Source organism: Mus musculus, chromosome 7 (assembly GCF_000001635.26).
Source record: "Mus musculus strain C57BL/6J chromosome 7, GRCm38.p6 C57BL/6J".
Taxonomy (NCBI): Eukaryota; Metazoa; Chordata; class Mammalia; order Rodentia; family Muridae; genus Mus; species Mus musculus.
The window spans coordinates 35,767,592-35,792,239 of record NC_000073.6 but is presented as its reverse complement, the minus strand read 5'-3'; the positions used below and the strand labels follow the sequence as shown (position 1 = coordinate 35,792,239).

The following is a 24,648-nucleotide window of genomic DNA, read 5'->3' as shown; positions in this document are numbered from 1 at the left end:
ATGAAAGACTATGATGAAGCCGGGCCTGGTGGCACACACCTTTAATCCCAGCACTCGGGAGGCAGAGGCAGGCGGATTTCTGAGTTCGAGGCCAGCCTGGTCTACAAAGTGTCCAGGACAGCCAGGGTGACACAGAGAAGAAACCCTGTCTCGGGGGAAAAAAAAAAAAAAAAAAGACTATGATGAGGTTGTGATTGCCTAGTGTCTGTCTGTCTCTAATTTTGCATATGCTGAGTGGTTTTTGGTAGGTTTGACGTTAGAATATTAGTTTTTTTAAAAGAAAGTAGTAAAGTAGTACTAAATCATAAGGATTTGGCTGCAACTGCGTGAGCAGATGATGGGTAAAATAATCACCCTAGAACCCAGTCGGTAATGGGCCAAAGGTTCCAGAAGCCGCTTCCTCCTAACCATGCAGGTATATTTGCTGGGAGCTAGGGGTTAATTTTCTTGCTTTATTTTTATTTTTATTTTTTTTAGAGCCAACTGAGGAATCATGAGAGAGAGCAGCACTGCCTGCCCAACACCTTGTCAGTAGCTTCGAATGAGCCAAGAATTTCCCGTGATGCCGCTGATGGAAAGTGTGCTCAGGAAGGTATGTGTGCATTTTCATTAGCATCTATGAACTGCACAGGATGGCGGCTTTCATTAGGACGGTTTTGTGAATGCATGTAATGTACTCTGATGATGTTCGCGCACACACCGTCATCCTCACTTGTACCTTGTTAAATACAGTCTGCACTGACAAGCTTATGAGGTGAAAATGCCCTTCGTTGTCATGGAACAGTGTGTGTATCTGCCCTCTTCTATACTGTGGGTGAGAATGAATCTTCCCTTTGTTCCTAAGGAAACTCCAAGAATTGACTAGAGTAAATTACAAGTTCTGGGTCAGAAGTGCTAAATTAGTAAGGACTTGGCTAAACCCAGGCAGATAGATCTTATGGTTAAAATTTGCAGGGGTTTGTAAGGGCCAGGCTAGAGCAGAGACCCTTGGAAGGTAACGGGCCGGCCGCAAGCTGGGAAGGTGGGGGCTAGCGCAGAAGGCAAGCCTCCGCCCCCTCTCTAGCACCAAATGACCTGCCTGCTGAGGCACAGCTTTTGCAGATGGCAACCCCCACCTCAAACTTTAACTGAGGCTTCCTGCTGTGAGCTTACTCTTCTCCAAGTGTGACTTCCAGACTTCATCTGCATTATTTAAACACACACAGGAACCTTTTATGCACTAGTTAGGTACTAGTCGGCGGAGTATCTGGTAATAGGAATATTAGAATCAAAAGATTTAATTAGAGCTCCATGAAAAGGCGGATGCCACATCCAGAGAATGAGGGATTGAGTGTAATAAGCTGTGCTTCCTGGCTGTGGTTCACGTAAATTGATATGCTTTAAATGTCTCCAGTGTGGTACACAGTGTTTATGGGAAATAAAACATATTGGGGTGACTTTCCTTTTTAGATTTCCTAAGAATTAAAGTTAGAAACAACTGCAGAGTAAAATGTTTTACCATAATGTCTCATTAAATTATACCCCAGAAAGCATAACTGATTCCAGAATGTTTCTGAAGGAACTGATTTTGACACCACTGTAGCACCAGAATCCCCTTGTCAAACAGATGCCACCCCGTAAAACCATCCCGAACAAAAGGAGTTTACGACATGGCATCTGCTTTCGAGGTGGATGGCTGAGCGAAAACAGTTTTGTTTCCTTTCTACAGAATAGCCCTAAATGCCTCTTTTTATTTTAATTCATTATGTTTCCATATCCCTTCTAAAGGAGACATTAAGCATTAGACATGATTGGCCCGTAAATCCTAATGAGGGAATAAAGTGTGTGCAACTTAGTAGCGCCACCTGCAGTTGACTCCAGCAGCATTGAAAGCAAGGGCTTAAAAGTAATCAGTGGTTTTTAGCAGATTCAGTGAAGACATCAACATGGACACTCCAGAGACACAGTGTTCGTACCTTCCTCTGCTCTGCAATTTTTCTGTGTGACTTCGACGCTTGCTCCTGGGGTTAATGAGGTGTAGATTTAAGTTGCATACCATAATCATCTTGGTTTTTGGTTTGGTTTAGGAGTTTTGTTTTGTTTATTTTTTTTTTGCAGTGCTAGTGGTAGGTGCATGCTGAGCAAGCACTCTTCAACTGACCTTCACCCTAGCCCTTACCATGATTTTAGTTTTAACCCCCACTTAGCTGCATTTGCTGCTCTGTCAAACTATAGCAGGCCTAGCTGATCTCTTCCTGCATACTCACACCTGGATGGGTACTTTGATTAATAACGTGTGGTTGTGATTCATGTTTTGATAACAATCTCTTAACTATTCCGTACGTTTATTAAACAAAAAGGGAAGGGCATGACTGTCGCTGTGTGCAGTCTTTGCTATTGATATAGCATGGACGACACTAGCATGCTTTCATTACAGAGAACTGATGTAACAGTACTGCAGAATTCGTTCAGGCTAAAGGCATGGCACACCGATCCTGAGGGGGTTCTCTTGCCAAGTGCTGGGAGCACAGTGAAGGGTGTCACTGCCCTTGTGGAATCAGAAGTGGACTAGTGGGTATGATGGCAGCAAATGTCCTGGCATAGCACTTCTGGACTTGCAGACTGTGTCTCCTTGTGAAGTTTAAATTGTCCTTTCGTAGAGACCTGTCATTTGTGCAGCCCTGGGTTTTTAATGCCAGCGTTGCAGAGTCTGACTGGTGGTGTGCAGAAAGAGCACTAGGCTCATTCAGCCATGTGAGAAGGTCCTCTACTTCCCATTCTGTAGAGAAGGCAAATGTGGCCTCAAGAGCTGACATCATTTGCTCATTCTCACACCAGTGGTCGAGCAGAAATTAAGCCCGAGTCGTTGAACTTTAAATCCAGTCTTGATTCTATTGGAAACATTTGCTAGAAGTAGCACGGTCTCTCATTCTGTGCTATATTAGGCTTTTCCATCTGTCAGTTTTATTAGTTGTCATTGATCTGTAATATTTTTCACACACAAAAAAATTATCCAATATTTCACAACTCATTTTTTTTCAGTTTTTTTTTCAAAAACTATATTTGGAACAATGCCATTTATAATCAAGTCCAAGTTTTTAACCTACCAATTAAAAGCGATGCTTAGATTGTAATTATGATTAGTGTATTAATGTTATAGATTTATACTAGGAAATTGGGACGTTTTGTCCTGCTTGGCAGTAGTTATTAACTAAAGAAAAGTTCAATTTTAGAATGCTTAAATTTAACTTAAGAATTTTCTTTGTTGAAATTTCACCGTGGGCTTTCTTTTCTTCTGCAATGTTACTTAGATCCTGTGTGCACTCCTTCCCACCTAGGCTTGCTTCATGGCTTGCTCCCTGCCCAGAACACATGGCTCTTCCTGCTCTGCCTAAGCCTTGGGCTTCCATGTGTACCTGCTGAGGAACACAGGGAGCTGGGAACCAGGACAGAAAGCATAGGCAGTCTCCAGGAGCAGTGCTTAGGATGGAGCCCTAGAGCTTATGTGAGCAGCTCCTCATTTGCAGAATGAGCTGGTAATAGGGCCTGTATCACTGGGCTCGAGTTTGCTGCACATGAGTCTTTTCGGTCTCTGCCCCCCTCCTCCCCTCCCCCAGCCCATTAAGCGTGACTGTGCTGAGTTGTAGAACTCCTCAGAACTGTTGATTTCTTTTCCTCCTAAGTTTAATTGATGGCTGACATTAAGCAGTAGTAAACCAAGCAAACCTACATGGTAAAAATGTCAGAGTTTTATACGCAGCTTGCTGTGTATGACTCGTGGCCAGTTTATTTTTATTTTATGTAGATCACTGTTTTGCTCTATGAATGTATGTATGTGTGCTACATGAGTACAGTGCCTGGAGAGGCAAGAAAAAGACATGGATCCCTGAAACTCAGGTCATAGACAGTTGAGAGCCACCAAGTAGGTATTTGGAACTAAACCTGGGTCCTCTGCAAAACTAGCTAGTGCTTTTGACTGAGCCATCTCTCCAGCCTCTAGCCATACTTGATAATACTTTATTATTTTAGCTTGTTGGCAAATAAATGTTTCTTTAAGACACTGTGACCATTACTGATTAGAATAACACCTGTCAAGTTCACAGTGTAACTTGGTTAATTTAGCTGCTAACTTAGTCAGCACAACATCTGAGGGCAAGTTCATTCTCCTGTAGAACCTGGAACATGGTACACAGAACCAGCCCAACCTGTCCATGTTTACAGGTCAGATGATATGGTGTTCAGTTCATGCTTGCTGATGGTCTGAGTGCAAGAAAGTCTAGGGAGCTGCTTCAAGTGTGTTAATTATACTGTGAGAGAGCCTTGATTAAAACCTTGGCACGTAGTATCATAATTACTTGTTCATGATGAGGTGTAAATGCTCCCATGTGAGTCTTACCAAATCATGCCTCTAAACCTTTTTCCTTGAAGGGAACAAGCCTTCAACCCAGAAACAGTATAGGTGTGATGTGTGTGATTACACAAGTACAACGTACGTCGGCGTCAGGAACCACAGACGAGTCCATAACTCAGATAAGCCATACAGGTAAGTGTGATTGACTCCAGCATTCTGAAGTTTATCTTGGAATAAAGTTTATGATAAAGGAATGCTTTAGAGATAGGTTGAAATATTTGGTTAAAACACATGTTAAAAACTAAGAAATGGTCACATGCTGGTTTCTTAAATCTCATTTAAGTTTGTTAAGAAACATTAAGCGTGAGTCTCAGTTCAGCAGACATTTTGAGACACTGGGAAAACTGGTAGATATCTATGTCCACCAGTTTTCTGCTCTGGTTTCTCTGGAGTATAAGTTATCAGAGCAGTTTCCGGTGCTGCAGACCTCATCACCGTGATGCAAAAGTTGTATGCTGCACATGCCAGCAAAGGCATGAAGGCCATAAACACACCTATGAAAAGTTTGTTTTCTATAGTTTGAAAGTATCATTTAATACAGTTTTGTCACAAAAGCAAATTCTGTCTCATTCGTATTTAGAGAAAATAAGGTGTATTCTTGGCCAGACAGAGTCAGCAGCTAAGCAGTGACTACTGTTTAATAAACTTTGCTACCCAAGGGTAAAACACTGCTTACAATAACAGTGTGAGCATTCTCAGAATTTGTCCATCCGTCATAAAAACATGCCAGGCACTGTCTATAAGGCCAGGGACATGAGCCCCTTAGCAAAACAGTTTCCCCCTGATTTAATCGCTTTACGTGTGCTGCACATGAGCCTGGACAAGTTGCTCCATTGATCCAAATCATGGCTTTAACTTTGTCTACTCGTTACCTCTTTTTATCTGAGACATTTTACACAGCTCCAGATATGTAGGCATATAAATAGGCATATAATCAAACATTTACTGATAGCACAAGGAAACTTACACTAAACATTATTTGGTATTTTTATATTTTGCCATTTTTAAAGACAGAAGCAATGTTATTGAGATATGTTTACTTATTTACTTTACATAAACAATTATACCTTCGTTGAGCAATTGAAACTGAAGAATATAGATCTCATCTTCAGCATTTTTCAGAGCTGATCAATATTTTGATTCTATAATCCTCAAAGCTGAGAACATCATTTCATATGAATACCTAGTACAAAATAGCGCAAGTAAGTTTGGGGCCATTTCAGGAACTTTGGGAAATTATGTCTATATTCCTAAGCCAAAATTCATTGAAGTTTTTTTTTGTTTTTATTTTTGTTTTTTTAATGTAATTCAAGTCAGTTTCTCAAGCAGCAATTTCTTTTAAGATTTTATTTATTTTATGTATGTGAGTACACTGTCACTGTTTTCAGACACACCAGAAGATGGCATCAGATCCCATTGCAGATGGTTGTGAGCCACCATGTGGTTGCTGGGAATTGAACTCAGGACCTCTGCAAGAGCAGTCAGTGAACCCATCTCCAGCCCTCAAGCAGCAATTTTTAAAATCAAACCATGTAGCACAGCACAATCTAAAGATACAAGGATTTGATAATTATATGCTGGGACTGGGAATGTTGAGTGTGTTGTTTGATTGCCTTGCAACGTGAAGTCCTGTTGCCAATTCTCATTGTTATATAAACTAGGTGTGGTGGCATGGACAGAGCGGTGGCACTTGAAAGTTAGAGGCCAGTAGGTCAGAAGTCAAGGTCATCACGCTGGGCTTCATGTGGAGTTAGAGGCCAGCATGGACTACATGAAACCATGTCTCAAAAAATAAATTAAGTCTTTTTTTTCTGTAAGGAAGCTGTGTATGTCTGTCTATAAGAGCAGAAAGCTTTGCAGGTACAGAAAAGGCCACTGCAATTCATAACATCATGTAGTCTCAGGTCTCAGCTAGCATGCATCAGGCAGCATTCATTGGCACTTCCTGACTTCACCAGGGCAGGGTGTGCATGTGGTGTTTTGAGAGCGAAGGCTGCTCTGAAGCCTGCTAGAAACAGCTCAGGTTCTTAAGGCTCGAGTGACTGTTTCATTGTTGTATGCTCAGAAACCCTTGCTGCTGCCACAGTGTTTACATTGAGTAATCCAGCCGCATATGGGGTCAAGACCCACCTTAAGAGACTGAGATCAAAATGAAAACTTGACAGACTTGTTTCTTGGACTGGAGAATTGGCTCAGTGGTTAACACTAGCTGCTCTCCAGATGACCCAAGTTCAGTTCCCAGCATCCACATGACAGCGCAGAACTGTCAGTAACTCCAGTTCTGAGATCTAATCTAAAGCCCTTGTTGAGCAGCAAGCACACACATGGTGAGCAGACATACCTGAAGACAAAACACCATACGCATTTAAAGCATAGTTTTAATGTGGTTCTAAAAATGAAATGTGCTTGTACACTCATGCTCTCTTCTGTCGTGTGTGTGTGTGTGTGTGTGTGTGTGTGTGCGTCTGTGTGCGCACGCGCACATGTGTCTGTGCATAATCTGGGAGACACTTGGATTTGCCTTAATATCTATTTTTAAGGTAGAGAAGCCTTTTTACTAGAGCACGATGACCATTCATTACTGATAGTCTCAGTGCTGTACATTCTAAGTGTTTATATATATATATGGTACTCCAAAACACAGAGTCTGAGTCTCTTCTGCCTCACTCTAGAGAAGGCTTTATCCTGAGTAGATTAGGCTCACAGCTACTGCCGTTGGCATCTTCAGGATGCTGTTCTTGCTTAGAAGAGACACAGGAGAGTCACAGCTATCCTAGTGCCTTCTTGTGTCTCCTTAGTCTTGCTTTCTGGCCTTGCCACTGTCAGTTCTTTGTTTCAGTGTATGCCCTGTGCTGCCCCACGGGTTTTGCACGCGAATACTTTGTCTCCATTGGTATAGTCTGCAAATCTCTCGGCTGGTAAGCACTTTCTTGGTGTCTGGTTTTAGTGGGGATCACTGTAGTCCTTTCTGACTTATTTCATAAGCAATCTAGTTCCCTTTATTACAGTGTTTGGGCTTGTCCTCAGAGTCTACATTGTATACATTTCTGATTATTACTTTGTTTTCTCTTAAGAAAAATATAACAGATTCTGATAGAGCAAGAATGTCTTTTTGTCCTCTAGATGGTCTTTGTACAAATGCACAGGAGGCTCTTGATATGTTTGAACAGCCTTTGGTGTAAAAGCCTTCCTACAGCGACAACATCTTTGCTTGCTTTTGACCTTTCTCTGATATGGTTCCAGCCCGTCCTAGCCTGCCTGTATGATCGGCAGGTACCTGTCGTATGTGAGCTCTGCCTGTGCCAGCAGTTAGTCCAGGGCTTCAGTCTGAACCCTCCTACTTAACAGGGCTTGGGCTAAAGTCTGAGACCCTGCCTAACATAGCAGATGCTCAGTAAAGGCTGACAGTTTCTAATACACCTCAGTTCTGCTCATTTATAAAATGGCTCTGGTTCACTATGCAACTTTTATCGAAAATAAATGCATGTCAATATTACTATGCTTTTTAAAGAACTGCTTGAAACATATATGCTAATTTGTATACTACCCTATCAAAAAAAAAAGGATAGATTTTCTTTCCCATAAACATTAGTTTGCTCATAGCAGGAACCTTACAAGATCTAAACACTAAGTTTGATTGTTAGGTTCCCTCACCCTCCCTGTCTCTCTAATATGTATTATTTATTATTATATCTACATTTATATCTGTGCACCATATAAGTTTAGTGTCCATGGAGGCCAGAGTAGGGAATCCAATCCCCTGGGGCTAGAATTACAAAGGTTTGAGCAGCCACGTGGGTGCTGAGAACTGAACTCAGACCTATGCAAGAACAGCCAGTGCTTTTAACTGTGAACCATCTCTAGCACATTTGCTTATGTTTCATATCTCTCTGTCTCCCTCTCCTCCCTCACTCTTCTTTTCCCTCAACTTATCTCCCCATCCCTCCTTTTCTCTTTCCCAAATGTCTTAAATCAACTTTTTAATTGAACATAATAGACATACATCCTAGAAATGATACAGATCCTAAGTTCACACTTGACAGATAATCACAAATTCTTGTCTAGCTTTTGACAGCACGCCCTTCTTGGTCCTCCTGTCATCAAGTGCCCTTGGCTCCTTTTTCCACGAGCACCGTCTTGACGTAGAATCATAAATTTGTTTTGTGGGTTTCAGATTTAATAGAAATAGAACCATATGGTACATAGAATTTTGTGTCTTTTTACTCTTGACTCTGTGTGTGCTGATAAATTTCATTTCTATATTATATTCTATTGTAAGACCATCATACATAGCTAGGGGTGTACTTCAGAGGTAGGGTGCTTGCCTGTGTGAATAAAACCCTGAGTTTGACCCCTTGAGCTACCAAAAAACGATTATTTACTCATTCTGTTTATGGTAGTTTGTATGTGCTCGGCCCAGGGAGTGGCACAACTAGGAGGTAGAGTCTTGTTGGAGTAGATGTGGCCTTGTTGGAGAAATGTGTCATTTTGGGCATGGGTGGGCTTTAAGTCCCTCATCCTTGCTGCCTTCAGAACATAAGGTAGAACTGTCAGCTCTTCCAGCACCATGTCTACCTAGATGCTGTCATGCTTCCTGCCATAATGATAATGAACTAAACTTCAGCCTATAAGCAAGCCCCAATTAAATGTCCGTTATAACAGTTGCCATGGTCATGGTGTCTTTTCACAACAATGAAACCCTAACTAAGACACTATTATTGTAGACTTTGGATTGTTACCAGATTTCTTTTTTCCTGTTAAGAATTTAACTCCATCTTAAACATTCCTTCACTTGCTTGGGGTGCACATAAGCCCATTTCAAGTGTCAGCAGCTGCCAGGAGTGGTGAGCTCCTGCCCTCTTTAGTGCTGTGCAGGTGGGGAAGTGCACTGGTCCCTGGTATGAGAGATGCTGTCTATTAGTGTGGTGGGTTGTTTGCCTTTTCTTGGTCGTATGCAGTACTTCATTTTTATTCTGTGTGGAAGTCCTTTGCTTTGCACTGCTGACACTGTCCTGTGCAATGGCTTCCCTGATATCTGATGTACAGAAGTTTCTAGTTCTCTATGGACAGGTTTGTTCATTTGTATCTAGGGCTCTTATGTAGTTAACTCTGAAAGTGGCTTTGATTTTCTCAGGAATCCAGGAAGTAATGGTACAGAAGTAAAAATATGGCATAATAACTAGAATGAATAAATAAATAAGCCTTTAAAACAACAGTGGGAAGGGAAAAGAAAGCCTTCAGGTTTCTTTGAATGGGAATAACAGAGTGGCCTTATAGCAGGGTCAGGCACTGAGGTCAGTGTTAGCAGTGATGAATGGTGTGTTTGAGAATTCTGGGCTGGGCCATGTGCTGAGGTCTTCAAATGAGTGTTCAAGCAGCCTGGTGTCAGCTGTCAGAGGCAGGTGGCAGGCTGGGATACATGATGTGCCTTTCCCCAAGACACACATGAAGTACAGCTTGAACCCTTGCTTCAGTGGGCCTTCCTGCCTGGGCTGCACCCTTGAGGTAGCATGCCTCCACATCAGTAGTGTTGAGACAGCATGCTCAGGGACTCTGGGTCAGGAATGAGGAAAGGGCACATCCAGATTGTGAGTCTGGGTCTTATGCAGGAAAGGTTTGAAGCTGGAGGGTAGCAGAAGCTGGGGTTTCATTTGCCCAAGGCTCTCTGACCAGTCTGTGATTGGTGCTATATTGTCAGCATTTCAACAGGAACATGTCCACAGGTGCCCAAGTCTGCATATCATGTCCCTAATATCATATAGCAGTGTTTCCACATAGCCTGTGCACATGCTCCTTTGTGTGTCAATCAATTCTAGATCGTAAGCTCTAACAGTGTCAGTGCTGACTCAGTGGGTATTGTTTAGGGGATAATGGAGTAAGAACATGTGCAGATTTAGTGCAGATGAAGTTGTTTTTCCAAATGTCTTCCACCTGTGGCTGTGGAGGACACACCACACTGTCATTTATAACTTGAAAACCACATTCCATCCCCACCATCACAGTTAGACTTAGATCTGCTTTAATCTGTAGGAACTAAATCATAAATCAGTGTGCTCTTGGCTTAGGGGAGAGTTCACATTTTCGAGGCATGGGTTGATTTTAGAGAACACTGGTTACTGGTAATTTAATCTGAACAGTGGTGTGGGTGATGTGGGTTTGAAGGGGAGAGCTGAAGGAACTTCTTAGCACAGTGGCAGGAGCTTTTAAAGGCATCTCAGGGTTATTGTGGAGCTTAAATCACCGTTTTTCCAGTTCTTATTTCTTAAAAGCGTAGAAAATGAGAGTTGGAGAGTTGGCTCAGAAGTTAAGAGCACTGGCTGCGTTTTGAGAGGACCCAGGTCTATCCAGCACTCATGTGGTAGCTTACAGCTGTTTGCAGGTCCAGTCCCAGAGGAAGATATGCCCTCTTCTGACTTCTGTGGATACTAGGCATGCCCTGGTGCACCCATGCACAAAAACAATAAAGTAAATAAATCTAAAATAAGAAAAGTGAGCCAGGCATGATGGCATGTTCCTTTAATCCCAGCACTCAGGAGACAGAGGCAGGCCAATCTCTGAATTCAAAGCCAGTCTAGTCTACAAGTGAATTCCAGGACAATCAGAGCAACATAGAAAGATCCTATCAAAAAATAATAACAACAAATGCATAGAGGATGAATTCTATGTAATGATACAAACTCAGTTGCAACATTTCTATTGAAGCGATTAGCATACTCAAGCCTCCCTAATACACCATTAGGCAATCAGCTTCGCCTGTCTTCCCTGGCCCTTTCACAGCGTTGTTTGTTAACTCAGACTGAGAAGCTAACTAAGAGAGGGCCCAGGCCAGGGAAATACTTGTTTCAACCAGCACATGCCCTTGTGTGGAGTTTTGCACCTACATACGTTAACTGCCTTACTAGTGATGAAGTACTGATGAAGTGTAGAGAGAATCTAAGAATCACCTGTCAGTAAAAGGCCAGTGGCCAATGAACTGAGGCAGGGAATAAATAGGAGGTGGGACATTGGCAGGAAGAGAGAGGATTGTGGGAAATAGGAGAGCCGAGGGAGATGAGATGGGAGATGAACTGAGGAGACTGACATAAACTAGCAGGTAGAAGAGCTCCAAGAGAAACTGAGGATACAAGAACAACGAAATGGGGTGGGACTGAAGGAGAGGCGACCAATCAAGTGGTAGACATAGGCTAAATTAAATGGTTAAATACGTTAAGAGCCAGTCAGGAAATGAACCAACACTTATAGCCCAAGCATTTAATAATAAATAATTAGTCTCAGAGTCATTGCTGATGGGAACTAAGTGGCTGGGAGGGAAAACAGTTAATTCATTTTAACAGTGAAGAGCCTATAAAAAAATTCTAATTTAATTTTTAGCAAAGACATGAGAAGCCCAAGGTCTCTCTTTGCACTGGCTTTCTTTTGATGACGACCTTCTTTATCAGGAAGAAATGATGCTTTATGCAGCTATGGATGGAGTGTTATGATCAGCATAGAAAGTGGTTGGTTATGTCCTTATAGGGCTTTGAGCCGGCCATGGCTTATTGACAGGTTATCAGACTGGCCAGCAATTGACTATTAGAATGTTTGCTTGTTTTCTCGTGTCTCGGTGATGGTTTTGACAGATGTGCACAGTTGAAGTGCCCATGGCTCTGTCACCAGCAGCAACAGGCAGCTCCATTATAGGAGCAGTGTAGACTGGTAACAGCTGAAGCCAGGGGAAATGTGCCCAGGCCACTGTTGTCTAGGTGTTTCCACCCATTCTCCCAGTGGATGTTGTCCTAGATGGAAGTAGGGCATTGCTGCCCTCGTGGTGAGAGGATGTGGTCCGTTACTCTGTTAGATGTTCCTTCTCTGGAAACTTGATGGGTTTTGATCGGATTGAAATAGTGTCAGGTGCTTCACAGTCTGCCTTAGCAGAGCATTTGGCCATGGAAAAGTACGTGTTGGTGAAACGAACGGTAAGAAGGTGAGCACAGTTAAGTCCTGGGGTGGGAGGGTGCTGGCACAGTGATGGTGTTCATCGGTTACTTTCCTAGTTGCTGTGAGGAAACACCTTATAGAACCTACCTACGAGAGGGTCTGTCTGGCCCTCATCTGGTTGGGTGATGGCATAGTAGAATCCATGGTAATGGGAGCTGCTTCTGACCATGAAGGCAGGAATAGGAGTACCTCAGGGCACCGGGAAACAGAGTTTGCCAGGACTGGGGCCAGATTGGAACCTTCGAAGCCCACCCCACAGCAATACTGTCAGCAGGGGGCTCATACATCAACATAATGTAGGGAAAGCCTAAGTGCCTGGGTTTGATCCCACATGGTGGAAGGGGAGGACCAACTCCCACAACTTGTTCTTTACCCTGTGCCGTGGCATGCACATACCTGCCTGCATATTCATATACATTCTCCCTCTCTCCCCGCTCATCTGTCTCTCCCTCAATAAATAAATGTAAAAATAAGCCATGACAGTGATTCACCCTCAATTTTAAATTTTATTATGAGTGTGTGAGTATGTATATGGGAACCTGTGTCAAGTGTACACACTGTGAAGTGGACTGTCTCCTTCCAAATTTGCTGGTCCAAGGGGTTGATCAGGTTGCCAGAGTGTCAGGTTAGGAAAATGTTTTATTTATTTATATATATGTGTGTGTGTGTGTGTGTGTGTGTGTGTGTAGCTGTTGACTGGACTAGTGTTTCTCAAGGTCAGAGACCCTTGGCCTTATTCTTAGTCCTTAGGACATGTAATAAAAACTGCTGTCTTAAAGGTAAGCTGGAGGGCGTGGTGGCGCACGCCTTTAATCCCAGCACTCGGGAGGCAGAGGCAGGTGGATTTCTGAGTTCGAGGCCAGCCTGGTCTACAGAGTGTGTTCCAGGATAGCCAGGGCTATACAGAGAAACCCTGTCTCGAAAAACCAAAAAAAAAAAAGAAAAAAAAAAAAAAAAGAAAAAGGTAAGCTGGGATCAGTTAGGGTACGAGTTAATTCATACCTGTGCCCGTCTGGACAGCCTTGTATCTTGGGTATAGGTGGGAGCTGAGCTGTCTGATTTGTTAGGTGTGTAATTAGGTACATTTGTGGCTTCCAAAAAGATCATAGTTACACAATACAAACTAGAAATGATAGACAGGTATTTCCCTACTTAATAAAAACTTTTATTCCCAGAAAACCTGTATCCACATGTTTATAGTAACTTTATTCATAATAGCAAAATCTGGAAGCAAGCTGGTGAGGTATCTTAGTCAGGAAAGTGCTTTTGAGCAGACATGATGATCCGAGTCACATCTCCAGAACTCACAGAAGAAAACACTAAAAAGACACGGTGGTGTTTGTAATCCCAGTACTGAGGGCAGAGACTGGTGGCTTCCTGGGGATAGAGCTGGCCAGCCAACCAAGTTTGGTACTTGGTGAGCTCCAGACCTGTCTCAGAAAACAAGGTGAGTTGGTGATTGCCAGTTGTTGAGGCAGAAGGGAAGGGTGAATAAGCAGAGCACACGGGACTTTGAGGTGCTCCTCAGCACGACACTACAGTGGGATGCACAGAGCTGTATGTTTTTCTAATTCTAAGCAGAAATTAGACAAACTATAAGTACCACTTCTAACTGTTCAGAGTTGTAACAAATCACACTAATTCAAGGTGTTCAGATTACTTAAAACAGAATTTGGGGTTGGAAAGATGGCAAAACAATCAAAAGCACTGGCTGCTCTTTCAGAGGACCAGAGCCCACATGGTGGCTGACTTATTTGTGGAAGGCACATTACTGAAGTCGAACCATCTCTCCAGCTCAGCGTTCCCTACCCACTGTGTGTTTACTTAATTTATGTGTGAGTGTTTTGCCTGCATGTATTTTTGTTAACCACATATATGCACATATAAAAGGTCACTGGGTATACCGGAATGGGCATTGGGTGTCCTGAAGCAGGAGTTAAAGGTGGTTGTGATCCACCATGTGGGTGCTGGAAATCCATCCTGGGTCCTCAGCCAGAGCAGCCAGTGTTCTTAACTGCTGAGCATCTCCTCAGTCCCCAGCTCTACTTTCTGCTTTCTTGATAAACAGAAGAGAACATTATATACCTGTGGTTAAAGAATTTTGAACACACCAGGCTGTGATGGTGCATACTTTTAATCCCAGATTAAGGCTGGCAGAAACAGGCAGATCTCTCACATTCTAGGCCAGACTGGTCTACGGAGCGAGTTCCAGAACATCCAGGACAATACAGAGAAGCCCTGGCTCAGGGGGGAAAAATCATTTAGAACAAAAATTTTGTATATTACTATATTAGAAATCTTTCCACATCATATATTTTAGCTAAAGTAAGATGGATGTTTTAGATCCCTAGAAAAATCTTTATATTATAAAAGATCTCTGTCCCTTGTTTTTTTGGTTTTTTTTTTTTTTTTTTTTTTTTTGGTTTTTCAAGACTGAGTTTCTCTGTATAGCCCTGGCTGTCCTGGAGCTCACTCTGTAGACCAGGCTGGCCTTGAACTCAGACATCCACCTGCCTCTGCTTCCCAAGTGCTGAGATTAAAGGCGTGTGCTACCACCGCCCGGCTCTGTTTTTCTTTTCTTATTTACACTTCTTTCTAGGACCCCTGTGAAGTCAGTGTGTGCCTTAGAATCAGTGATAATTTACATTCTGTGAATGGTAGCCCAACTGAGAATGCTTAGGGCTTATGGTTACAGATGCATATGAGTTTTTTAAAGTTTACTTTTAATATGACTTTTGTTAAATACCATTACATCCCTTCCCCTCCTCTCCTTCCTCCCTTAGTGCCTCCCACCCGTCCTCCCTCGCACCTCTCCCATGTTCTCCACCACTCAAGTCAATAGCCCTTTTTCTTTGATAATCATTCTTACATGTCTGTATATGTATAGATGTCTATAAATACAACTTGCTGAGCCTGCTGTATTGTTTGTGTGGACATCCTCACAGGCCTGACCACCCTCCAGTGGACAGCCGGTGAAAGGAACTCATCACTGGGGAGGCTGGTCCTCCCCCTCTCCCCTCCTCAGCACTCAATAGGTGCCTGGACTTGTCTGTCTAGGAGAGACTGTTTTCCTAGACTTCCTGATATCCTGGCTCTTAGTCTTTCCTCCCTCTCTTGAGTGGTGTCCTTGAGCCACAGGTGCAGGAGCCAGGCTGTAAATGTGTCCACTTGGGTTCTTCTGTGGTTGTCTCCATTTGCCTGGGAGAGACACTTACCCAGGAAAGGTGGCTCTTGCATAAAATCACCCTAAATTTTCACAAATTTGAGATGGTTGTGATTTCCCTGGTGCCTGTCTTCCAGGTGCTCCTTGTGTGGGTATGTGTGCAGCCACCCCCCTTCCTTGAAGTCACACATGTGGAAACATGCAAGTGACCAGAACTACAACTACGAGCAAGTTAACAAGGCCATCAATGATGCAATCTCACAAAGCGCCAGGTACGTCGTCCCACCCTTCACTTGATGGCTAGGTACAGAGCAAGTTAGGGAGCATCTCCTAGACCTACAGCAAAACCCACTGAAACTCTGATGTGTTCTCTTTTCATAAGAGTTCTGGGGAAATCCCGTGGGAAACCGCTCTTAACCAGCAGTGAAGAGAGAACTGGCCCTACCACAGGCAGTCCAGAAAACTTGGTGTCGTCCTCAGAGCTCACTTCCCAGCTGCCCGGTGAAGTTATGGACGCCAGCGAGCTTGAGAAACTGAACCCCACAGGCTGCAGCTCTGACGTCTCAGGAAGAAGCTGCAGCCTGGCCGCACCAGGCACCGAGTACTGCGTGTTGCTCTTCTGCTGCTGCATCTGCGGCTTTGAGTCAACCAGCAAGGAGAGCCTCCTGGATCACATGAAGGAACATGAGGGGGAGATCGTCAGCATCATCCTGAACAAGGACCACAGCACAGCCCTGAATGCCAACTAGCTGGGAGCATGTGGGAGGGATTCTGAACTGCAGGCCAACCTCGGTGCCATCACGAGCTTACCAGACATGGAGGAAGCAGGTGGTATGGCTAATACTCTGGTGCTTGAGTGAGGATACAGAGCTGTGACCCTTTGTGAGCCTCTGGCGCCCCTTCTTAATGTCACCGCTGATTATTAAAAGCTTACCATAGTCCAGAATCTGCAAGCAGAGGAGTTGAGAAGACAGCAGAGCCACACTGGTGTGATGAGGGAAGTGGCAGATGGGAAAGGGCAGCCACTGTCGCCAGGATGGGCAGTAGGAAGAGGGTCAGTGACTTCCACTGTCTCCAGAGAGCAGTGGGGCTGTGGAATGGCCTTCATAAATCTTTTCCTTGTGTTGATAGGAATTGATCACAGACTCAATGTAGGGTATGGTCCTTTACTCCCTAAAAAAGGAGAGAGATGCCCAAATCACTCCTGGATTATAAACATTTGGGAAGTAAATTATTTCAAATTCATAGTGACTCCATACAAGACTCAAACCAAATCTCAGGTTCACAGAAATGGATGACTTCTCAGAGGTCAGTGTGAACAACCCGAGCCCACTCCTCCAGTCACACAGCCACACTCCCCTTCACCGCCACCGCTAGCAGTTGTCTGACAGCCTCCTCGAGCAGGAGGACAGAGACTGCTACTACATCAGCTGTCCTTGAGCTAGCTCACCTGCTTACTCAAGCACACTGTAGCTTGAGAGCCAAAGAAAGCAGCTTTGGGGAGGCCGGTGTGGTGGCACTGGCTACGATTCACAGGTGTTGTGAGCAGGGGATTGCAGGATCGAGGCCAACCTGGATTAGCAGGACTGGGCCTCATGAGGTTAAAAAGATCCCTTGTCGAATGATCAGGTGCCTCAAAGTAGCACAGCTGGTACGGTTTGCTCTGCTTCGAATTTATGAGTGTAGTTACACTTAATAGAACAACCCAGGTGACTAAGGATGGTCCAACCTCAGTCTGTTTGAATAAAAGACTGGTATGGTTCACATAGTCAGGAGGCAGACACAAGTGGATATCAGAGTTTGAGGCAAGCCTCATCTACATAGCAAGTTCCAGGCTAGCTAAGGCTTCAAAGTGAGGTCTCATCTCAAAAAAATTAAACAAAATAATTTTTAAAAGGACTGGAGGGATGGCTCAGCAATTTAGAGCACTGACTGCTCTTCCTCAGGATCCAGGTTTGACTCCCAGTAACCATATGAAACTTACAGCAAGTGCTGGGGATCTGGACACTCTGGCCTCACCGAGCACACATGTAGTTCACAGGCATAATTCAGGCAAAACACTAACAATAAAGTCTTCAAGTAAAATTTTGGTGAGAACTTTGAAAACCTGGGGCTATGCATAGCAGTTGAGCACTCATGTACATCTAGCCACAAGAAAACAAACAACACAAGCAGTTTCCTGTCAGAAACACCATTCGGCAAGTGGCTAGTATATTTCTAAGAGAGTCCATTTGTTAGTGTGCAAGAAAATATACTGAGAAACTAGCTCAGTATATTTGTGCTGAAGTTTGCGTCACACAGACGTGACCCCATTAGTCCCATGGTTGGTTCCATCACTGCTAAGGGTGACGTGAACAAGGTGCTGTTTGTGTAGTTCTGGTCGCTTACTGTTCTGTGAAAGCAGACTGCAGTGCTGCTAATGTGGGTGTTTTGTACACACCCAGAGTCGAGGGGCAGCTCCCGGAAGGACAGAGTCCGTGGGTGTTGACAAGCTTTATAGCTTGGGTTCCTGAAGTTGAGGTGTACGGAAAACGAGTTATTAGCTTTCACGTGGGGTCGGGAGCTATGGCATGGGGCCAGACCTGTGGAAACACTTTCTGATTTGTTTTATGTTTTTCCACCATAATTTTGATGACACTATTTAAAGAAAATTGACTAAAAATTTTCCATTCACTGATTTTGGGTAGCTTTTTGGGGGATGGTGGGGAGCGGAGTCTTTGTGTGTAGTCCTGGCTGACCTAGAGCTCATGAAGACCAGGCTGGCCTCAGCCTCCCAAGTGCTGGGATTAACGGCAGTAGCCATCACACCTGCCAAGATAGGCTTAATTTATCTGTGAAGGTTAATTCATTTCTGTTATATGGATTTTAATAAGAAAATGGATTTATAGATACTAATTCAATTTCCCTAAATTTATTCTATATGGACTTAGATGAATTTTCTCATATTTTCACAATTCAAATATTTATATTTAATGCCAAATGCAAAAAAAATTCATGTTTCCATTTTTATCACCCATTGCTATTGTGCCTACTGGGTCTGGTTTTCATTTTGCTGTTAGTCTAACCAATAATAGCCTTCAGTGAATTTTCTGTGGCTTTAATTTTCCACAATTGGTTAAAAAATAGTAATCACCCAAACCCCCTACCATTTCAGCAGGGCGGCTGGCTCTTCAGAAGATGCTTCCACGTCCCTTCAGACCACATGATAGCAAGCATGAGTGCAAGCCTTCCCCCACCCACGGGGAAATGTAATAACCCAAAGGTTCAGAGCCTCCGCTCTGTCGTGCGTTCATATGAGCCCTTGGGCCTGGGCCCTGCATGTCCTGATAGCATTTACAGCAAGGCTCTACCACGAAGCAAGATTCTGAGTAACACAAGCATGTATGTATGGTTGTCATTGCTGGGGAGACTCTTACCCGGTCAGGGTCACTGCTCAGAGGAGTATCCTGACCACTGCTCTAAGCTTTGGCATGGGAAACCCTGATTTTTGTCTCTTGCTCTGACCACCTGCGCTTCTAAGAGCAAATGGGGAATACTGCTTTAAAATTACTGTGTTCAGTAAACATTAGATGGAGAGAGAGGTGCCAGTTGTGACCTTTATAAATATCATTTTGTCCCTTGCTGTGATCACAGGACTCTGGCAGATGCCCTCACTGGCCTGTCAGCCATGTGCCTGTTCACTTTATCTGTGGCTTGACCACACGCAGCGATCGATACCGGCTGAAGCTTCTGCCCTGGACCGCTCAGTCCCCTGTTCGAGGTTACCATCGGTGGCTTTGTAATTACTGTTCTTTTCCTCACAAAACAAATGTGAGCATCATGTTTACATCGCATCTCTGCAGCGTAGTTGGCTTGACAAAGATGAGCAGGTGTCTCTGGTCTCAGTTTCATAAGCACTTATTTAATCAGGTTTTCAATTGTGCAGCAAGGTGCTCAAAGTAATAGTCTATAAATATATTTAATAGAAACTTGAGTTTGACATTCATGGGCGTAAAGACATGTATTTTTTTTTTAAAGAAATAAGTATTGTGTAACACTATGGCTTTGCTTCTGTAGCCCAAGTAGAGAAACTTCTGGAACGCCATGTAAAAAAGCAATGATTGATTCTGACGCTGATTCATTAAAACTGGATGATTGGCGTTTGGTGACATTCTGTTGCCCGCCCACCCATCACGCTGCAAACCGTGTTTGTGGCAGCACAGGCCGCCTGGTTAGAAGAGTGAGTGCAGCAAGCTCTCTGGCTGGCACCTCTTAATTTTCAGAAGAACTGTCCAAAATTAGAGTAATTTATTTTGCTTTACAGGAGTTTGCCATGTATTGACTTAAATATTGTATTTTGGTAATAAATTTTTTTTGTTAAAAAACCACTTGTTTCTAAGTTTCCTTAGCTGTCTGCGTGTATTCCTGTCTTGGGTTTGTTGAGTTAGAAACTTGCATTTAAGCCACTGAAAGCTTCCCGGGAGCTGGTTGGGGTTTACTGTTAGGCTCTGTTAAGTTGCTGAGGTAGCCCTGGCGCACCAGGGCTGCGTTTCACAAGCATGGGCTCTGGGCCTTCTCCCCTGTTCAACAGCCCTTTAGCTTCCACAGCAGACATGGCGATGCTTCCAGTGCTGAGCTGGGGGTGCCGGCTCCCTTCCTGTAATTAGAACTGCTGAAGGCCACCGACTACAACGCTCCTCATACTTCGATCCTCTCGTAGCCTATCACCAAACAATCTCTTACAGTCGATTCCTTGCAGAGGCCACAGGTGCTCTAATGACTACAGCACTGGGTTTGCTTCCCCCAGTTCGTGCCCTAGGATCCCAGGCCCTCCCAGCTGGAAGTGACTCAAAACAAAGAATTCTCCTTGATAGCTACAGCCTCTTGGACTGTTCTCTGTAGGGTGATGTGGTCCTATCTCTTCTCTCAAGGACCAGATCTCAACACTGTGCCATGACAAGCTAGGAGTATAAGTCAGAGCAGGGGGGGACCTAGATCCAGATCATGGGGTCCCATATGACAGCCATAGCCACATGACTACTGAGCACTGGAGATGGGACTTGTGTTCTGAGGGTAAAACAGAACAGTTGCAAAAATTGAGTACAAAAAGGAACGTAAAGCATCCCAATAGCTTTATATGTTGGCAACGTGTTAAAATAGCTTGGCTATATTGAGTTAAATAAAACATGTTAAAGTCATTTCACTTTGTGTTAGCTTTTCGTTTCTATAGCAAAATACCTTTAACAAAACCAAACCAAAATAAAACCCTCTTAGGTTGACTTGGCTCATGGTTTCAGAAGCTTCTAGCCAAGATCATCTGCAGTGAGGCAGGATCTTATGGTGGGAACATGCAAAGCAGATAGAGAGCTCATAGTGGCTAGGATATCATGGTGGATAGCTCAGTGAGGAGGGGCAGGCAGACAGGTGACAAGATAAAAACATAAGACTTACCCAGGGCAGAGCCAGGAACTGTTATCTCCTGCCAGGCCCCACCTCTGATAGTGGCATCAAATGATGAATCCATGCCTAGCTTGCTGGCTGATGCTAAACTCAGTCCCCAAAAGTTCACAGCCAAACCTAACACAGGCACCTTTGTGGCCACTTTATATCCATACCATAACACACATTATTGTGGTTATTAGAAACTTTGAAAGTGCATACATGGCTTATATTATGTTTCCCTTATGTAGTACTGGTATAGAGACTGGCAGACTGTGGCCTCCATTTCAAACCTAGCTTGCTGCTTATTTTCATTAATTGTCCCATGGGATCTCAGCCACATCATTTCTCTTCCCTGAACTTTTTTATTAGCTGTTATCTAAAAGTCTCTGTGTTTGAGTGACACATTGTATGACCCACAGAGGCCGTATGTTTACTGTCTGATACAGCTGCTGAGCTCTGGGCTCTGAAACAATGCTGAATCCGGGATCTGACAGCTACCAGAGAGCGAAACGTGTTATAACTCAAGCTGTTTCCCCGGGATGTTCAGAGCCGGGCTGCGTTTCTTCCTCGTCTGTCTTTTGGGAGTGAGACACAACTGTGTACCACGGTGTGTCTTTGAAGTCCAGAAGAAAACTTTGGACTGGGTTTTCTCCTTCCACCTTCACATGCTTTCCTGGGATCCAGCTCGGGTTGCCGTGACACATGCCTTCACCCACTAAGCCATCTCACGGTATTCCCAAACTCACCTATACAACTTCAACCCAAGTCTGTTGACTCTGTGATAGGTATGTAAAGTCAAACAACCACCTATCTATCTAGTAGGTAGATACTAAACGGTGCTGCTCCGAAGTTACCCCTGTCAACCACAACATGTCTACATTGCCCTCCCTCCAGGCTCATCCCGTGCTGTGGCCCCTTCAGTAGTAACTTGGTCACAGAGCCTGCCTTTGTCAGCACGGTGCAGGGTGAGCTCAGTAAAGTCACTGGCTGGAGTCCGAGATAACAGCAAAGAGCATGCAGGCCCCTATAGCCAGGCTCACCGGTGAGCATGCAGGCCCCTATAGCCAGGCTCACCGGTGAGGACATTGGCTTTGGCTTTGCTGTAAAAGGGCTGAGGATGTCATGGAGATTCCTTTCAGATCAACCAGGGAAAATGTAAAATGAAAACATCCCTGGCTCAATGAAGCCTCAGCTAAGTGTGGTGTTTGAAGGTCTTTCATTATTGTTGGGTTTCCAAGGATTTCTTTCTATGAGTGTGTCTGTGACACAAAGGCCAGAAGAGGGCATTAGGTTTCCCAGACCTGGAGTTAGAGGTGGTTGTGAACAGCACAGGTGGGTGCCCTAGAAAAACAGGGAACATTATCACTGAGCCATCTCTCCAGCAACCCAACAGCTTGTTTAGAAAAGAGGGTGTGTATCCTAAGCTCCAGCATGAGCAGCAGGCTCCAATTTGTGTACTCTGTTAGGGGCTGTAGATCTAGTTTTCTGGCAGTGCCTTCATACATTTAGTATCTAGATTGAGCTCTTTTTTTTTTTTTTTTTTTTTTTTTTTTGGTTTTTCGAGACAGGGTTTCTCTGTGTAGCCCTGGCTGTCTTGGAACTCACTTTGTAGACCAGGCTGGCCTCGCACTCAGAAATCCACCTGCCTCTGCCTCCTGAGTGCTGGGATTAAAGGTGTGCGTCATCACGCCCGGCTAGATTTATCTCTTGATCTGGAAAGTATAGGTAAGATTATGCCAGCTTAAGGAGGTTTTTTTTTTCTTCAATAACAGGTAATCACTTTGAATTTTTAACCTTATAAAAGATATATATACACACATATATACATACATATGTAACATGTTATATATACACATAAATTATATTACTTTTTAATTCAAGTTTAAAATTCTGATTTTTTAGTCATTTATTATAAAACAATACAATGGAATACCATGCCATATAATGAAGGCATCAGATATGGTCTTTTTTGTTTACCACTTAACCAGATTTATACCAGTTGGGTTACTGAGTCCAGCTACCACAGATGCCACTCTGTAACAGTCTGTACCATTGAGTAGATGACAGATGCCTCTCCAGGAACATCCAGGGGCACAGACTCCTCATACTGAGTGCATGGTGTATTTACACAGATCAGAAAGTGAGGAATCCTTGCTGTGAGCTGAGGCCCAACTATTCCAAAGAAAACCAGTATGTCTGAGCCAGTGGCCCACTGACAGAACAGAACTGTGCGTCTTTATTTCATTTCTGATGTGTGCATTATTTCTCAGCTCTCCCCTTCGTTAAAACAAAGTATTTATAAATATCTGTGTCATCACCATTGGCATCAGTAACAATCACTTAAATTAGTACCACAGATGGGGTGTAGCTCAGTGGTAGACAATGTGTGTAGCATGCATAAGGCCCTAGGTTTCATCCACAGAATAAAAATAAATAAATAAGGGAAATTAATAATAAAACATGTCATCTTAGGGCTGTTGAGATGGGAGAGCTCCTGTCTAGTATGTGGAAAACCCTGGGTTCAAAGCCAAGTCACAAAAACACAGCATAAAATTCTTACCTATTAAGTGTGCACACAGTGACCTGGAAAAGCTCTTGTCAGAGTAAAACATACTAGGCACGGCAATGTTATCCCATAGCTGTTATTCCAACACTTGGGAGGTGGAGCAAGAGGATCAAGAGTTCACACCCAGCCTTTACTACATTGTGGGTGGAGGCTAGCCTGGGCTACAGTGAAAACGTGTCTCTAAGTAAGGAAAAATAAAACCACGTTACTCATTTTTCAGGTCTTCTATGAACACCTGCTGGTATCATTTAAAGACCTATCACTGCGGTACACATCTTCGGATTTGTGGCTTTCCCTACTTGTCATTTTATTAATTTTAGTATCCATATTCAGAAATAACGTGGCTGTGGTTCACTGAAATAGACACATCAATCCACAGCTTGCTCTTTTTGTTTATAGCTGCTGCAGTCCTATTTAAATTCAGTGCATCCAATCACAAAAGGTGTTAGAAAGTTTTATTTCAAGCTTGTGAGAGAAAGTATAGCAGGGTGTGATTGAAATCTTAAGCTGGGTTTATTTCTGCTCCCCTGCAGCTAACAGTCTACAAAAAAGTATGCAAAGGAAGCCATTGGGAGACAGGAGTTGGAGCACACACCCAACTTGAGAAGCCAAGGCAGAGGGACCAAAACTTCAAGGCTGGTCTGAACTACATAGCAAGACCCCGTCTCAAAATCCCAAAAGTAGGGCTCGAGAGATGGTTCAGTGGTTGAGCCTGGGCTGCTCTTTCAGAGGATCTGAGTTTGGAGCCCAGCACCTTTCTGCTACTCTACCTCCAGGGGATCCGATGCCTACGCGGGCAAACAGACACCTAGAAATAAAATCAATCCTTTGTTTTAATCCAAAAGTAAGCCTGAAGTGGCAATACATGCCTTTAATCCCAGCACTCAGGAAGCAGAAGTGGACAGATCTCAGTGAGTTTGAGGCCAATCTGGTCTACACAGGGTTCCAGCCAGCCAAGACTACATAGTGAGACTCTGTCTTTAAAGGTTTAAACGAGTGTGGGAAATCAATGGTTGGAAAAGCACCGTCACGTCTCAGCCATGTGAGGACACCCCTGCTGATGTGCTTCCTCACCATGATGCCACTCAAGACCTTGCACTGTAGCACTGTACAATTTAAAACACCAGCGTC

The 24,648-nt window shown here is 43.7% G+C and overlaps 1 protein-coding gene across 3 annotated transcripts in view; it reads left to right on the top strand.

The window, feature by feature from the left end:
- The window catches only part of Zfp507 (zinc finger protein 507), a 30,658-nt gene extending 10,761 nt beyond the window's left edge, over nucleotides 1-19,897 (top strand). For 2 of the 3 annotated variants that reach the window (XM_030242902.1, XM_006540298.2), the window contains 4 exons: nucleotides 478-592; nucleotides 4,408-4,522; nucleotides 15,668-15,802; nucleotides 15,913-19,897. In XM_030242902.1, the coding sequence (XP_030098762.1) occupies nucleotides 478-592; nucleotides 4,408-4,522; nucleotides 15,668-15,802; nucleotides 15,913-16,279 (732 nt within the window). In that variant the 3' untranslated portion in view covers nucleotides 16,280-19,897. The remainder of the gene's footprint in view (nucleotides 1-477; nucleotides 593-4,407; nucleotides 4,523-15,667; nucleotides 15,803-15,912) is intronic. The other variant, NM_177739.3, reaches the window with a different exon arrangement.
- The last annotated feature ends 4,751 nt before the right edge of the window (nucleotides 19,898-24,648 follow it).